At 34.2% G+C, this 19,128-nt stretch overlaps 1 protein-coding gene across 1 annotated transcript in view; it reads left to right on the forward strand.

Moving 5' to 3' along the window:
• Window positions 1-19,128, forward strand: part of Ser (protein serrate) — a 477,847-nt gene that overhangs the window by 432,174 nt on the left and 26,545 nt on the right. The window contains exons 9-10 of the mRNA XM_085948044.1: window positions 2,046-2,252; window positions 4,604-4,731. Coding sequence (XP_085804170.1) covers window positions 2,046-2,252; window positions 4,604-4,731 — 335 coding nt within the window. The remainder of the gene's footprint in view (window positions 1-2,045; window positions 2,253-4,603; window positions 4,732-19,128) is intronic.

Consider the following 19,128-nt stretch of genomic DNA (forward strand, 5'->3'; position numbering starts at 1 on the left):
ACACTCAACTGGGGACTCTAGAGTGATCGACAATGGTTGGATGTAAACGCGCGCCACTCTACCCGCACCTCACCTCACCACTTCACCACTGCTATATATGACCATTTCTCTTACCCGTAATAAAAATTGTTGTACCTGTGGTATTTTTGAGAAGTATCTTGTATCTTAGACAACTTTTAGGATATATATATATTATATATAAAGTTATTACAAACAATTCAATATGTAAGGTGCAATCAATATTAGTCATATAATTAATTGAGTTATAATAAAACAAATGGACAGAAAATTAAAAAAAAAAAAAAAAAACTGTTTGTTCGTAAGTGTCATGGAAATAGTCAAATGGCAGATATTTCGAAATCACAGACACGTCACTATGTATGTTAGTCAGTGACGTTCCGTGGGGGTAGGCAAATTGAGTGTCGCTTGGGGGCGGCAGTTACTCAAAGGGCGGCAAACCGATGAGAATCATTTGGTATACTATTATTTAGAAATAGATACTTACCTAAAATTAGTAATTACGAAAAAATCTTTCCATCAAAAATTCAGCTCACTGGTTAGAAACAAAATGTATTAATTAACATAAAAAGTTTAACAATACTGTATTTTTTTGTCGGGTTCGCGATGTCTAGTATACTTCTGTAGCCCTCCGATATCTTTGGTGACCAGAAACGACATGTGCACGGATGATAAAAAATACAGTATAAAAAAATGTGGCGGCATATTGGCGCTGTCCAGGGGCGGCATTTTGTCTAGGGACGTCACTGATGTTAGTACACCTACTGCGTATTATATTGACACAATTTATTCTGCCGAAACCATGAAATGAATAAATTTTGATGACTGGATGACCAATTTGGTATTTAGTCACTATATTATATTTATACGAACACTCCAATGCTAAATTAAACAGTACGCTGAACGTTGGCGATCTAAGAATTAAAATTAAAATTGGTTACGGGAATTAAAATGTTGTCGATTCCAGCTACACCATATAAATTCGATCAAACGTTTTATTGGACAATTAACAATTTTTCGGTTAATTTTGTTTCTAATAATTATAGTGATGGATACACTAGATTTATTTTTAAATATTAATCGATCGAGATACACTGACAATCGCTCGTCACCATGGCGTAATTATTATTAAATTTAAGTAAGTACCTAGCTACCTATATTTTCATAAATCACAGATTATTAATAATAAAATCCTTATTTCAAATGAAAGTCTTTTAAAAAGTAAACAGTCATTTTAAATCTGGGGATTTGAGGATCAATAAATCGAGCGGAATGCCAAATTACATACCTTAGTAATGAATGGTTCAAAAATATAGTGAAAGTTCTCTCATAGATGTCTCCAAATCATTAAACATCCGGGGCATCCACGTACCTTAAACCACTACTATAATATTAAATCAGGAAGTATTCACTTGTACGCTCGCTTTGATAATTGAGTACCAGTGGCGTGCGATGTCTTGTGAGATTGGGTATGTTCTTAATAAAAAGCGTATGACTATATTGAAATTAAAAATGATATATTGAATACACCTTATAGAAATTTGTGTCATGTCTTTAATATAAAATAAATGTAAAATACATTATTTCTATTGACTAACCACTAACCGATAGACTACAGATTTTGAAAACAAATGAATATATTGGCGCTGTCGCTGAAATTATACTGTTTTCCCAGCATAAAAAAGTTACTATCAAATAGCAAGTCCCTCACTACATTACAATTGCCCTCATGTAGATATGTGCCATATATTTAGTATATCATTGAATTCATTTATTGATTTTGTGAATATTTATACTATCATATGAATATCTTGGAATAATTGAGGCATGCGCCGCATCCACAGCATCTATGGACCGCACGCCACTCTTGGGTTGTACCTGTATTATAATAACTTTCAGATTGAAAGAAATTGAAAAGAATTCAGAAATTGACAGTTAACAAAATAAAAGAAAAAAATAACTTTCAGAGAGACAGTACATACCTAGTGACACGATTATTGTTACAACATGCATTTTTTTTATTCCAGACGTAGACGAGTGCGTCGCAGAGCCGTGCATCAACGCAGTGTCGTGCGTGAACCTGGCGGGGGGCTACCAGTGCCGCTGCAGAAGGGGCTGGTCGGGCAGGGACTGCGACAGAAATATCAACGACTGCGCTGGGCAGTGCCTTCATGGGGCCACTTGCATCGACCTGGTGAACGACTATCATTGCGCATGTCAGCCGGGATACACAGGTGAGAGACTAAAAAGTAAAAACAGTCGTTAACCATACGACGGATAGCGGAATGGAAAATTAAACGACAAGACTCGTCCTTAAGGCGAATCCTCAGAGGTACCTAGCAGAAAAATACGAAGCTTGCAATTTGAGACATTTTTTTGATAATTTACAATTTAAACTGTACGATCGGACGATTTGATTTTAATATTACACGTATTATCTAGTATGTTATTACCACGTTTTTCTTAGCTCGTCTCGTTTATCCGGTGGTTGTTTATCCAGTATAAATCTTGCAATCGATTTTTAACTAACTTTCCGACTAGCTAGACATTTGAAACTTTTAGAATATATCAGAACACGATGCCAATGCATTATTTTAATACTTTTAGCCATCTTTAAGTAGAATTGAATTCATTTTCAGTTAATTCTGTTTTGTACGAAAAGTTATTTCGGAAGAAATCCGTAATCCAATCCACTATTATTGGTTGCTAAGGGGGTGGTCCTAGCAACTGAATTATTAATATATACGTGCGTTACTATGGAAATCAAAATGACATTTCAGTATTATATATTAGTTTGTTGGAAAATACCAAAAAAATGATTTGTTGACAATTGCCTTATTTGTTCTAAATTATTAATAGATAGAATTGTCAAGTTTATATGATTCAACAGAAAATTTAAAAACGTGGTACTTATATAAAAAGTTCTTTTTATTTTGTAATTATTATATTTCCAAATATGTGCAATGAACGGTACTGTAAATAACTAAATAAATAAATAAAAAAGCTCTCTCTACAAAGCTTCTAGTCTCAAAGTACTCGTGTTGTTCGACCGTGGTGATGTGACCACCAGCAATCGACCGATCGAGTCGGTATATATTAATAAAATTTAAAATATTATGTTCTATATTATTGTCTAAGATTAAGGCAACCGACTTCCATCTGACATTTTTATGTCTCCGACCATCGCTGATATCGTTCATTTCTGTACTGTGCGTACATACAGCGATTAAAATGTACATCGTTTTCTAATCTAGACAAGTCTGTAACCAATAATTTATAGGTATACCATGCCTACAATATTGATAAACTTAACAGCTTTTCCATATAAGTTATAGTATTAAGCATGTCGATAGACGAACTGTTTTATATAGAGAGAATTTTCTGTATATTGCAATGAGGGGAACGTTTTAACTTACCTAGCAACATTTATACAACAGTAGTGAGTACATACAGCGGTTAAAATGTACATCGTTTTCTAATCTAGACAAGTCTGTAACCAATAATTTATAGGTATACCATGCCTACAATATTGATAAACTTAACAGCTTTTCCATATAAGTTATAGTATTAAGCATGTCGATAGACGAACTGTTTTATATAGAGAGAATTTTCTGTATATTGCAATGAGGGGAACGTTTTAACTTACCTAGCAACATTTATACAACAGTAGTGAGTACATACAGCGGTTAAAATGTACATCGTTTTCTAATCTAGACAAGTATGTAACCAATAATTTATAGGTATACCATGCCTACAATATTGATAAACTTAACAGCTTTTCCATATAAGTTATAGTATTAAGCATGTCGATAGACGAACTGTTTTATATAGAGAGAATTTTCTGTATATTGCAATTAGGGGAACGTTTTAACTTACCTAGCAACATTTATACAACAGTAGTGAGTACATACAGCGGTTAAAATGTACATCGTTTTCTAATCTAGACAAGTCTGTAACCAATAATTTATAGGTATACCATACCTACAATATTGATAAACTTAACAGCTTTTCCATATAAGTTATAGTATTAAGCATGTCGATAGACGAACTGTTTTATATAGAGAGAATTTTCTGTATATTGCAATTAGGGAAACATTTTAACTTAAGGTGACGCATCAGTGAAACGCCAAATAATTTTCAACTGTATGCGCGACGAAATTTTGCACTCGCTGCCATTCAGTGAGAGAATGTCGAGCCAGAAACACGTCACTTTGCTGCGTGATGGCGACGGGTCAATTAATTCTAAAATCGTGTAAAGATGACTAAAAACGTTACCCATTTACTTTAAAAAGAAAACATGTCAATGAATATATTATTATTGTTACTAATAGAACAATAAACAGAACATAAAATGGATGTTTGTTGGATTTATATGACAAATAATATTTCGTTTGACAGGCGTCATTTGCACCCGCGACCCGCAATCCGCGCATCGCCTAGCAACGATCTTTTTAGACCGTGCCTCAACTAATGCATCGCCTTAACTAGCAACATTTATACAACAGTTGTGAGTACAAATGGGCACTTGATGTGACCGTGTAATGGGACCGTGGCCAGACATATTCAATTTCTTTTAACTTTTCAGGGCGCGACTGTGCTACTGACTTAGACGACTGCGCTTCCACCCCTTGCTTGAATGGCGGAGAATGCGTCGATCAAGTGAACGCGTACCGTTGCATCTGTCCCGTAGGATACACGGGATATCAGTGCGAGGTAAGTCCAAATATCCTAACTATATATACCTACTGTGTCAAATATGTCTTCATTTCAACCATTCATATATTATGTAACACCGATTTTAGATAATTGTACTCTCAAACTGTTTACCTACAAGCAACATTCCCTCTAATGTATGTATAATATCTAAAATTTTCTATGATTTAAAGGCATAATTATCTGAATTAGTAAGTCAATAATCTGTTTGTCTTCCACTTTTTTCATTACGCAAAAAAGAGATTTGCACAAAAAGATAGCATTGTTTAGTATAACTGTGTGCGTGACAGCCATATCAGAATATTTTCAATACGGTTAAACTATAGAAAAAAAATCGATGTGTGTACTTATGTACGCACGTTAGAAGTTATACTTCTTTGGCGTAACAAAACAAAATAAGCCGTTGTCACCTGAGTCTGTTAATATTACAGTGGATTAGGTTGATAAAAACGTACGCATCTAAACGGATTCATCTGTGTCTCATATAGCACCTGATAATTGTAATTTAATTATTGTATTGGACCAAAACTCATCTTAGTGGTTATAGTCGATTCAGAGGTGCCTATGATGAATTAATAATATTATATAAATTTTAATAATTTTTTTGAATTATTTACCAACTCAACATTCACAAAATTCATTTATTTATTGATATAATATAATTTTACTCATAAATAATACTTTCATAAATATAGCCTCAAATCTTGACACACAATCTTTACAATGAAAAATAGAACACTCCAATATAAATAAAGCTTTATGAATATAAATTAACAATGTAGAATGTTAGTCTCCAGAAATGTGTTTATAAATATATATATTATTTATTATGACACAATATTAGTTATGTTTACAACACGTGTTCTTTACTTGGCTGTATTGAACGACTAACTAAATGACACTATGCGCATGTACCCTTGCGACCGAAATTAATATAAACATAATAATAAATTATGTTTTACATCGGCGCGCGCAACTTCGTCACACGCTAAAAATACACTCTGATCTGTTTTCCCAAGCGCAATAGCGCAAAGAAGTATAACTTCAAAAAATCATAGTGCTGAGCGAGCATTGAATAAATTGTTTCTAGTAATACTCGTAAAATGGCAGACTGATGTTGACGTCTTGCAATAATTTTGTTCGTCTAAAATCTCACCAATGACTTTCATTGTATAAGATACATATTTTAAAACTTTAACACTAATTCAGGCAATTATTCATTTTTCAACTTAAACCAGCTAATATTATATTTGACTGAAAGAACACTGAGGCATATCGACTCGATTCTTATGGGTCTATCGATCGACCAGAATCCATCTCACTTTCTGGTGTGCTGTGCTGGCTAATACGATTTTATCTCAGTGCAGCCCTAGGAAATAAACCTCATAGCACATAATCTATAATCCGAAACGTCTTTCAGCTATTTTAATCTTCGGTTTTCTATTTTTTATGTTTTTAGTTTCAGTTTCATAAAACGAGTATATCAGCTCCATCTGTATACTGATTTAATAAAACAAAATTGCGTCCTTGAGACGTCAAAGAGAAATATTAACAGCTATTTTTACAGCTCATCATAACTCACGAATTTTAGCGGAATGAAGTGCATTATTAATAATAATTGTTACTTAATAGATTTCTCACAAGATAGCAGCAGCTGGCGATTTCACGAGTAAAGGAAGACAGACAAAATTTTGTTGCAAACGTTTCTTTTGCAATGTTTGTTAGATATTATGCACTTTGCATTCAATCAGAAATGCATTCAATCAATATTCAATGCATGATTCATCTACAAATGGAATAGTATTGATAAGCTATTAATCAATATTTGAAGTGTTGTAATTTGTAAGACGTGATATCGACAATGAAAATATCAATCGCTTTATGTGAGAAAATAATTTAAAAAAATAGAACACTTTACATAAATGCGTTTATTTTTAATAAATTTAATGGCTACACAAAGCGTATGATTTGTGTGAAACGTTCCATAATAATATATAGTCGCATGTCATTATTCTAATCAAATAAACTAATACATTATTATAGGTATATAACAAACGTTTTTTCATGATATACACATATTATATTTCTATCGTTATAAAAATAAAATAGCAATACCAAATTGAGTACCTATATAATATTGTCGATATAAAAGCAATATTCTATTTTATCTAGGTATACTCAATCATTGATTTAATAAAAAGCCACGATTTTTTCTGTCTATTATTATTTTCGTATAAATTTTGAGGCCATTTAATTAAATATACATTAAATATTTACCCAATATTTATAGCTACCTAACTATCATTTTTTGACAAAACGTCATAATATTAAACAAGACGCTAAACAAACGATATTAAATTATTTATAATAAAATAATAATAACTAATCAACCGTGCTTGCAAAAATAAAAAAAAACTAATCGTGGGAAACTGCACCCCGATAAAGGAATCTTGTTTCGGAAAACATTTGGCGTAACAATATCGCCATGACCCATTAAATTTATGGCCGCGGCTTGTCTGGGTAATTACTTTCCGATTCGCAATTATGTATTGAACTCGCGTCAATTATTTATTTCTTATTATTTCGAGCAGCAAAAGTTTTCCATTCCAAGCAAGATTAAATACCAACTCTAATGATTGCCATTTAAAAATCTCCGTAACCATTTTGGATAAAACATTTGATTTTGTTTCAATATCGAAAAGGGATAAATTTACCGGTAACCAAAATGACCAAATTGACCTCAAAGTTAAATGCTATTGTAAATTTTACATAAATGCTTTCAGTATTCTGTAAATAAGCTATTTTTGTCATATAATCATGCTATAAAAAATATAATTACCATCTTTATACACCTTATCCATGGGATATAGATACTCCAATGTTCGAAATAAAATACTTATTCCTTTTCAGATAGTGTGAAAACTGTTACTAATAATTATTAATCTTTTAAAATTATATTATGTGACATTTTTTGTTCATCTGTCATGTCACCATATTATTATGACTTCAAAATAATGTTTTTGAAATTGGAATGCGCAGAAGATCCGTGAGCATTTCTGGCTTCAAATTTGGTTTCAAAAAAGTCTTCCTCTGGCAACATTTTTATAAATAAATATTATTGCTTCGAATAAATCAATATGTGACTCATTAATATCGACTCAGTAATCCATTTACAAGGACTCCGATCCGTTGCGAAATAGTGGATTCTTTTTCACGATCGTTGCTCAACTGAATTTTCTACTAACTGCACTCGGTGATAATGGAGGTAATTTGCAGTTAGCCTGAGATGGAGAGCATTGTTTCGAGAATAATTCAGTCCTTCAGTGGAATGATTCTCCAAAAAACTCTCTCAAAGTAACATAAATTAAACCATTGTAAACGCATTCCGTTATATTTCGCAAATAAAATATTTTTTACTTTTCTCAATAAATAAAGTAGGTACCTAATTACTTGAATGACACAACTGTCAATAACCATTAGTGGAAGTCCATATAGTTCAATAACAACTCAACCGACTTGTCATTGAAATTAATATTTATTTGTTAACAAATACGATTCTGTATATTTTATTTTTACAACTAACAAGAAAATGTGGTCATATTTAGGGGAATTTCGACTGTTTTATCGGAAGTAACGACACACAGGGCTCGAAATGTACCGGAGCGCAACGTAGCGCCATTCCGGTTCATAAAATCCCCAAAATTATCGCTCAGTCTCTTGGACATATTAATTTGACCGCCTAAGCAAGATATGCCATATAATAAAAAATCTAACACTCATTTTTATAAAACACACATACTATTAAATAACTATGTTAATATTTTCGTTAAATTATCGAGCGCTCTGGTTCGCAAAATATTCCATTTTGAGCCCTGACGACACGTTGTGGTGATGTGGACTGTCCAAACTATATTTATGTTGATATCACTTGTGCAGATGTTGCCGTACATTAAGCTTTAAGCAATTATTGTCTGTGCACATGCAACTGAGTAGCGATGAAAGTTTACATACAATTGTGTAATTTGTATGCGGTCATAATATTGTATATTATCTTGGTCTAAACTAGACTTTAAAAATGGTTGCAATGTTCACTAATATACAACTCGGTTTAATAATACATCATAATATCTTGCCATTCTATTTATAAAGTTCAAATTCGATCTAATTCCATAAACAATAAAAAATAAACTTCTCTAATACATTTATTGCGTATTCATAAGGCATGATTATGTTTATTAATTTATGGCAATACCGACTGACAAAAATTTTCTAATGTCAGTTCAGAGATGATTAAACAATTATCACGTTTCCAGCAAATGGCTTGTTATATTTTAATTGACGCTATCGTGGGAATTTTTAGTTTACAGCTGGATATCAAAATCATCTCATTAGTCTATTTTATCTCATTTTAATCTTGCCAGTATCTCAAAATTTCGTAATGTGGTGGATTTATTGGAGCTATTAGCGGCGAATTTTTAGTCGTGATTAAGTCATTGTCCTCGTTACTTTATTATTGCATTATATTTTTGGAAATTATTAAATGTGTATCGCTTCCCATTTCAGGCATCCTAAATCTAATATCAATGAAAATAAAATTACTAAATATATTGTTTTTAGATTGTTCAACGATATTAATATTATGTAAGTATTATAGCCTGTTGGATACCGGTAGGAAAATCCCGTAGGGCGTAGATGTAATTACCGGTAATTTCATATTTTTACTTTTTTAATAACATATTTTTAAGTAGTTATCTAACCCTACAGAAATATGTAATTATTAACAAATCAGCATAGCCGTTCAATTCAACTAACATTTTGAAGTCTTGCCGTATGGCCATGGCGGAGACTGCATTTAGCAGTGGCGAAGGGTGGAGGTAGGCTATTAAAATCTGCCACAAATAGTGCACACTAAACTTTGTCAGTCGTACGTATTTGTTTTCATTGAAATAAGACTACAATTTACAGATGGTGTTCAATTAAACCCTACGAAATCAAGCTATTTATGGCGGATCTTAACAGCCTACCTCCACCCTTCGCTATGGCATTCAGTTATATTTTATGAGGACCAAATACCGCATGTTGAATCCATAAGCCGTGTACTACTAGACATGGTACCAAGTCCAAAAAGTCTTGACTTTCGAGCTTTGAAAATCAAAGTCTCCGCCGAATCTTAAAGGTACTGGTACAACTGCGTAATTAACACTCAAAATACTGGGCTGGCACTTCGGTCCTTGATGATGGATGTGATAACGAAGATGCTGGGACACGTGTTTCGGATCCAGCCTGAGAATGAGATACTCCGTATCTTCATCGCACAGCCGCAATCGTGAATGACTGTCTCTCACCTTGAATCGATGCTACTAAAGCGATTATCCCTTATGCTTCGATGCAGGAGACTAATAAGCTGAAGTTAGTAATTAAGTATGACTTCGGCAATCTCTCCTTGCGTTACTCTTCACTGGACATTCATAGAAGATGTACTCTACATATATACTAAGGTCCATTTGACTGTCGGTATTATGAATAAGTCATGTTAATTTTGGCCATAATAAACTGACTATCGATGTAATGTCCGCTGATTGAAGATGTCTGCCCGATCAAAATAAGCCGACCATCGGCCGTCACGGCGCTGTACCAACTTTTCATCTGCATTGTTTTGCTCTGCGAGCGGGCAGGAGATCGGGAGGTCATCGGATCACGGCCGGAGCGGCTCATGGCAGGTCTCCGCCATCTTGAGACAAACGAAAGGCGAATCGGAAAAAAAACAACAACTGAAAACCGTCATCGAAGTATCTCGACTAATTCGAACGTCAAACTCGAGCTTCCAATACGGCAGGGTTACCGGATTTAGAACATAACTTATGGCAAATAGCGATTCTCGGGAATTACTCTCATTTGTTTCAGTCATGATAATATAGACGTGTACAACGTTCCAACCACGATCAAAACATATTAATAAAATATTAGCTGCTTTAAAAACGTAAAGTTAATGGTACTCTACGTTTATTTTTACTATTTCTATTTTATAACCCATGCAATATTTTCCAATATGCCTAACAGTCGTCACATCACAGCCTTCACAGCTGTTTTTAGATTTAGCCAAAAAATCTCTTCCGCCAAAGAAAATCTAGAGATATGTTATGAATTCAATAAAATATTAAGCAATTAAAATACATTTCTTTAACTTTTTATAAAACAAATAATTTAAATAAAAAAAACCCTTTTAAAGGGAATGCATACAGAAAACCATGCAATATTTTCCAATATGGCTAACAGTCGTCAAATCACAGCCTTCATAGCTGTTTTTAGATTTAACCAAAAATTCTCTTACACCAAAGAAAATTTTGAATTATGTTATGAATGCAATAAAATATTAAACAATAAAAATTCATATCTTAACTTTTTGTACATCCAATAATTTAAATCAATAAAACCCTCTTGAAGGGCATGCATACACAAAAGCATACTGTACAATATATACAAGATATTATAAATATATATATATATATATATACCCAATATCTCACTAACAGATTTAAATGCTGTAAATATTCATAACGATTGACCTAGAATATATCGTCGGTGTTTTGTAAAAAGGGCGAATCAACCAATTTGGCGAAATCGAGATTTTAATTAAAATACAATATGTACCCCACTAGCTTTGTTGTGTAAAAACGGCGAATTTGTATCTCCACAGGAAAGTACTTAAAACGATAATCGTAAGGGCGAATATCCATTTAGTATTACGAATAAAAAGCGAATGTGACATATTTGGCCTTTTAAAATATTATATAATAATGCCTATTATAATGACAGTATTCTTTCTAAGCTTTGTTATAAACTTGTTAGATATTTAAAATCATCCACAGGTAATAAACAAATAAATGTCAAAAGTTAAAAATCCTCCTCCTGTAAAATAGCATTTTGATTGATTCGCCCTTTTTACAAAACACCGACAATGTTGACTTAAAGGGAGCAATTTTTATTATTGGTAGTGGTTATTGCAATTAATTATTCATTTAAAGGATACTCAGTGTGCCAGTACGGTCCCCCAATACCGTTTGCGTACCTATCTCTGATTTTGAAAAACTAATATTTGTAAAGCATAGTGGAAATTGTTGCTATCGCGTAGATAGCACGATAAAACAAGTTGTCAATAATCTGCAACCACAATATGTTTTAAAATTTTGGTTTCATTGTATTGTATTATAAGCGTTGTTTAAAAGGTCCACACAAGCTGGCTACTTATGTACCTACATGCGTTTAGGTGTGATGCATACATCCCTTAAGAAAAAGTGGCGCCATTTCTCACGTATGCCGGCGTTTTTTGGAAAGAATGCTATTATAACCATATGATAAACTGGTATTAAAAACCTATTTAGGCATTCAAAAAAATAACATTATTTTGAAACATTTTAGGGCAACCCTATTTTCAATGTTTTATCATTTTTATCTATGCCATCCATACCAAAGATATTGGACAGCACTGCCATAGACAAACGATACATTTTTTATTATACCTACCGCCTGTTCGGGATGTCTATGGTATCGGATGCGATCTCTCGTGGTCCATGGCAGCTCCGCAAGCCGACGTTGTTGACAAATAACAAGCACATGATCCGCTAATTATGATCCCCCGCCCTCTCGCACCCCCGCCAATCATGTCTTGTCTATGTTCGCTCTTTATGGTTTTCATGTTCTCCGGGTGATTATCTGCTCTACGGTATCGTAATTTATCCGGGGGTATTCGTATTTGACCACCAAATTAATTTTATTAACGGAAATAATTGTAAAATATAACAATACATACCTAACGTTTTATATTGTTAAGATACTATTCATTACCCACCCTAGAATGTGGAGAATAAATTTAAAAAAAATAATGCTCAGGAACGTTCAGGAAAATACCGTTAAGTACATATTTTTTCACCATCTCCGATCCCAATAAGTTCATATGGACCTCCACAAAGTAATTTTTTTTACAATAAATAGATGTTAGCCACGCACGAAAACCGAGTGGCTTAAGCGTCGGACTATAAATAACATCATAGGTTCCCAGGTTCTAATCTTGGGTCTGGGAAACACACATTTTGTTTTTCAATTTGTGTTTAAATCCGAGTATGGACCGTTACATAATACCTGTTAATTATATCCAAAATGTCAAATAAAACCTAAATAAAGGTTAGTTATAAAGTCAGACCAGAGTCTAAATATATGAAAGTGTAGCTTAGAAGAATGTGTACATGTCATTAATTATCCAACATTAATTGGATTGACTTGTTTTGTTGTATTGTATAGTATGTATATAACTAATTTTGTAGCTTTGATAGTTTCCAAAAATGTTTAAAAAATTGCTTGCAATATAAATCAAGTATAAAATAGATACTCATTCACTTCGGCTTTTTTTACTTGACCGTAATCCTGGTTCGATACTGAACATCCCCCGTGTCCCTCCTATCGGTTTGGTTGTATCAGCCAGCCGTTGTTCAATTATAAACAGAGCCTGCTATCTCTCAGAATATCTGCTGTCTTGATACAGCCAACCCATTGTGCCAGTCGACGAAGACTTACTTTCTCGAGCTTACCATCTTTCTGATGCCGTTGTTTTCTGCGCTTCTAGTTTGCGTTCACGGTGAAGCGATGCGCTGGACGAATGCGGCAACGATGCATCGTTACCATAATATATATCTATTTATGTCACCAGACTTGTATACAGAAATAGATATGGCAAATGGGGAATTCACACCACTAGAAGTGGTGCATAATAATATGACCACTACACGCGTTTCGTGTCTAATGCCGCGTTCTAGGGTGACGATTTTTGTCGTTCAACTGTATGTTGAAAGTCAATTGATAAGTGGGAACCATATTTCAACAACTTTGATCAAATTATAAGTTGAATTGAATGAAGTTGATGTGCGTTCTTTTTTTCGATTGAACAGTGAATCAACATTTGAGTCAACTGGTTGCCTAGCAAGTTGCACAGAGTAACCAAGGTGATAATAACTTGCATCGGTACGTCAAATTTGTTTGTTTCATTTGACACCATCTTGGTTACGACTATCGTTTTAATTTAAATAGATACGTGGGAACATTCCTTTTGATTTATTATTCAATGTTCAACATGCAATTGTACGATAAAAATCGCCACATGAGAACGCGGCTTAAGTGTCCACAGACTGCGGACGGCATCTAAGTGCTATATGTACATATAAGACGTGCTCACGTTGTTCTTGCGTCAAACTCCTGCAATTTATGGTAGGCGAGGGCTTTAATTATAAAAAATATAATTACACATTTAAAGAAAAAGTTTTCAATCCCAGGATTTTCGGAGGAAGGATTTGACTGTTCCCGGAATTATAGATACCTACTATATACGAACCATCTAGTAGGCACCTAATAATATAATTATAATATATTGAATCAGACGTTTATATATTCAAAATAAATATGTACCTACTGAATGGGTAATTTAGAATAATCATATTATTGTACTCCTCGAACACATCGTATTGATTTTTGCTAAATATAATATTAACATCGATCGCGTCGCTTCCCTTCCCCGCTTTGCTTTGTTCTGGACTTACCTTTACTATTCCAAGTAGGAAGAAGACGCGTTCGCCGGACATTAAAGACCATAAAGATTTATCTCCCTGTGAAAAGGCATACACTTTAATAATATTTACCTTCCAAGCACCGGTATGAAGTATAAACAGATTGCTTCTAGTTATTTGGACGGTTTTGACGGTAAAATTATAATGCTTTGAATTCTGCTTCCATGGGAACATAAAATATCTGCGAAACATTATGTTACCTAAGATATTGAGTATTTTAAAGCATGAAAATTATAGGAAACGCAGCCATCGGATCACTATCACTATTTATTTGACGGGAAGCCAGTGACGAAGGGTCGAAGTAGGCTGTGGAGATCCGATATAAACAGTGCATACTAAATTTTATCAGACATACTTATTTGACATACGTAATTTTGAAAACACTTCTGAGAAAATATATTATAACCAATAGAAAAAATCTTTTTGAAAAAAAGTAAGACACGCCGCAGAAATCGAACCTGCATCTCTCGGGTATCGCGCCCATGCGACCACTATGCTTATGGCGCTTGCGGTGAAGGATTCCTGCGGGGTGTCCTACTTAAGGCTATACTTCAGCTGGGGCACGGTCTAAAACGATCGTGACTGCGCGACGCAAAGATTGGGCAAACGACGCGTGCAGAACAAAACATAATTTGTCATAAAAATTCAACATGCGTCCATTTAGTGTTATGTTTATTGTTCTATTTGCAATAATAATAATATATTCGTTGACATGTTTTTTCAAGTAAATGGGTAACGTTTTTTAGTCATCTTTACACGGTTTAAGAATTAATTCCCCCGACGCCATCACAAAACAAATTGACGTGTTCACAGCTTGACTATCGCTCTCCGATTGGCAGCCAGTCCGAAATTTCGTCGCACCTATAGTTGAAAATTATTTTCCGTTTCACTGAAGTAGGTATGCTCTTAAGATCCGATGGCTACGATTCCTATCATTTTCATTTATAATAATATAAATATCATACGATATTATGGAATGTCTCGCCGTTACACTTTCTTCCAACGTCATGGCGTTGGTAGACATTTCCGTCGACACACCATTAATATTAGTAAGTTAAAATTAATATGATCATTGTTAGTATTCGGTATGTACGTGTCTTACACACGGCCACCATTGTTATATACCCCTATCGATAAAAAACAAAATGTCGATCGAAATGTCTGCAAGACCCGATGATGCCGATCTCAAATTCGATAAGACCAATTGGACAGACAATACAACTGATTCCTGCTGAACATTGTAACGGATACTCTAGCGACTTCACCATCAGCAGCGTCATCCTAGTCTACAAGTGGTAAATAGTTATTACTGAAAGATTATTAATTATCCTCATCATAAGTTTCCCAACAACTCAGGGTGGGTCCTAGTCCTAGCTTCATCCAAGAAATTCCCTCCATCTCCGTTGACACCGTCCAGCCATCGGAGACTGAGAATGCCAATCGACCTCCAATCGTCCGGTCTGGTATCCAGTATCCCCCTCAGTGGTTGAGCACTGTTCATTCTTGCTATATGACCCGCAAATCGGAGCCTACCAAGTTTAACGAATGCGGATATACATTTTTGTTGGAAGAGGTTGTATAGCTCCAGGCTACGTCGAATGGGCCATTCGATTACTTACACATTGTATTTAATAAAAAAGGAAATTGCCATGTTCACCCTTAATCGTAGCATATCGGCCTCCATAGAGTGGAAGTTATATTTACAGACTTTTTAACGAGGAATAGATGTTAACCGTTTGCCCAATCCGTTAGGTCTTACACATATTATATTTTTTGACCAGCCATGTTTTCGAACTCACGACCCATGGCTTCTTATCTATAGTTAGACTATACAGAGACGGCCGCTTTACCAACTAGGTCTTGGGCCGTCTTTAATCATTTAACATTAGAAATATCCAACTACCACTGTTGATTTAAATTTGTTTTTTTTTTACTTATAAAATATGTACATATTTCTTAAATCACTGCAACAGTGACGTCTACACCTCAACGTTCCCTCTAATTTTTCTATTGAGTGTGCGGATCATCAACGCATCTGTGCAGGGTTGGTGTCATCCGGTGCGGTAAATTTACACCCCCCCCCCCCCCCCCGACAAATACACACATACAATTTCTTTTTTAATGGCAAAGTTTACAATAACTTAATTCGAATGCATAATATTCGGGAATATCTGTGTATTTAGATACATGATTATGAATATCTTGTACAGAAAGCGTAGAAGCTTTTACTTTTATAGCCAATAGTACATTATCGATTAACACTTTGACTAAATCGCAACCAGATTTTTTGCGCTCAGCGATCTCAATCCTATTTTTTTGTTCTTCAGGTGTTTCCGTCTACCTTTTTTCAAATTTTTCAATTTCGTAACAGCATCCCGGTGTACTTTTTTTATTTAAAAGATTCAAAGACTAAGAAATGCAGAGGACACGGCACATAGGTGGTCATCGCTAAACACTAAAATACGTATCTTTTTTTCGCATACTTTGGCATGCGATACAACGGGACGGATATGGTGATCCCTTCTTGAAACTTTATTTTATAATATTTTTGTGTGAGGAATGTGCGGGGGATGAAAACATGTGTGCGGACATATTTTGGTAGATGTGCGCGCGCACACGCGCACACCTTAGAGAGAACATTGCACCTAATATAATTCTATAGTTATCGCCAACTCCAAAATTGCACTTCAGTAGTTATACTACCCTGCAGTATTGGGTTGTTTTGACATAATTTCAAAATAGTCGAAGTCTTTATTGGTGATTATGTCAAAACAATCCAATAATTTTACATAATATAAGAGAAAGGGTAGTATAAAACGTGGGTACTCCTACAACAATAATTTCACTAAAACCAAAAACACTGTCTTTTAATTAGCAGAACAGTATAAATCAGTGATTTCCAAACTTTATATTACTACGCCTCCCTTTTGAAAAAAATCTCCATATTTTGAGACAGGTTTGCAAACAATATTTTATACCTATGACTGTTTTTTATGTAGTTTATAACTAGCGGCCGTTTTATAAACTATGCATTTGCAAACTGCAAACCTGTAGCTACATTGTGTTAAACTTTTCGCGCCTCCCAGCTTAGAAATCGCAGGTATAAATAGTGGACCGTTCCGAAGATGGTTTATAAACCGAAACAGCTGTCGAAATATAGTTCGATTAATAAATTAAATGTATTGTTTTCAAATACATATCTAAATGCGGTCTCAAATAAATGATATTATGCAGCATTGAAAGTGGTATAAATTATCGCTTTGGTAAAATAGAAAAATCGATCGACTTTTGATGATGAGCCTGATGGCTTCAGCCAATTTTCCTTCGTACAAATTACTTCATACGACTACAATATGATACACAACTGTATCAAAGAAAAAACATTAGGTACCTACACTACCTACATACATTATGTGGATTGTTTTTTAAAATAATATGAATTCTATTCATTCAATAGTGTTACTAATGTTAGGAATAAACAACATTCCTTTTGGTTCAATATTCCATATAACTAAACACCGACAAATAATACTTAAATGATTTATATTTTAAAACGTAAAATATTACAAATTCCTTGATAAATTAGGGATCCTGCAGCTTTGAATTATAATATAATATGCAGTTACGAGTAAATATTTTAACCTCTGAAATCTCCCAAAGGTAATAAGACAATGCCCCTCAATTAATTTGTAGGCTCTGTGGGGATTCGAACCCCCTACGGTGAAGATATTTTCGGATACTTCAAGCAATCACCTTAATATTATTATTAGGTAGATACTTATAATACTTACCTATATGAAACGTGAAGCTTCTGCTCTTAAAATTATAAATACCCTACCATGAATATTCATTCTTTCAATGTGATTTCCTTCATTATTATGCAACATTTTGGAATTATTCATGTCAGGCGCGCACACAATGGCAGGGGGTAGTTTCGGGTCCGGACCTCCCCGCCCCCAGAAACCGAAAAAAAATACATATTTAGGCAAATGGAGTATTACTTCATCTTCTTCATCGTCAGAACCACACAACTGAGGATCATGACGAACAGACTTCTCAACGCGTTGGCCTCATTACTCTCGGCATTCTACGACACGCAAGGCATGCGGTCGCTTGAAGAGTCGTTGCACTCATAAATTGGTGCATCTATATGGGTCATCCAATATTTACTTTAATATTTCGACGACTGTTAAGCCACGTCCATTCGATAACCACTTGTGGATGCGACAACTCGCAATAGCCCGTAGGTAAACTCTCACACAGGTATGGCTTATAACCAATACGTTTAAAAAAACACCTCTATTATCAATTAGGCCATGGGCGTCCTATTTAATTACGACAAAATTAACTAGCAGTTTTTTCACAGTGCTTATCAAATTGCGTTAATTTCAATATCGTGCATATCGTACAATAACATCACAGACAGGTTCATGAGATATAAATGCAAAAGCCTGTCCACATAGACCATGATTTTAAAGCCATATTTTAACTTAATGAAGGACAAGCCATAAAACGCATGAAATACAAAGCCCATAAATGTTCTGAAACATTACCAATATTGAATAGCCATTCGCTCCGTTTGCATAACAAATTTTAACGCACACTGTGTATAATAGATATGTAACTATTGAAAATAATATAATCTTTAACACATGTTAAATCTATCCCATATTTCTCCATCCTCAAAAATTTTACCTTCTTACAGCCACACATAGGCGTTTTTTTGTGTTCATTGAATAATACTATTTAATTACACAAAAGCATTTCATCAAATTTAATGGAT

Source organism: Rhyacophila brunnea, unplaced genomic scaffold (genome assembly GCF_057557595.1).
Source record: "Rhyacophila brunnea isolate RB1 unplaced genomic scaffold, BYU_Rbru_1.0 scaffold_20, whole genome shotgun sequence".
Classification (NCBI taxonomy): domain Eukaryota; kingdom Metazoa; phylum Arthropoda; class Insecta; order Trichoptera; family Rhyacophilidae; genus Rhyacophila; species Rhyacophila brunnea.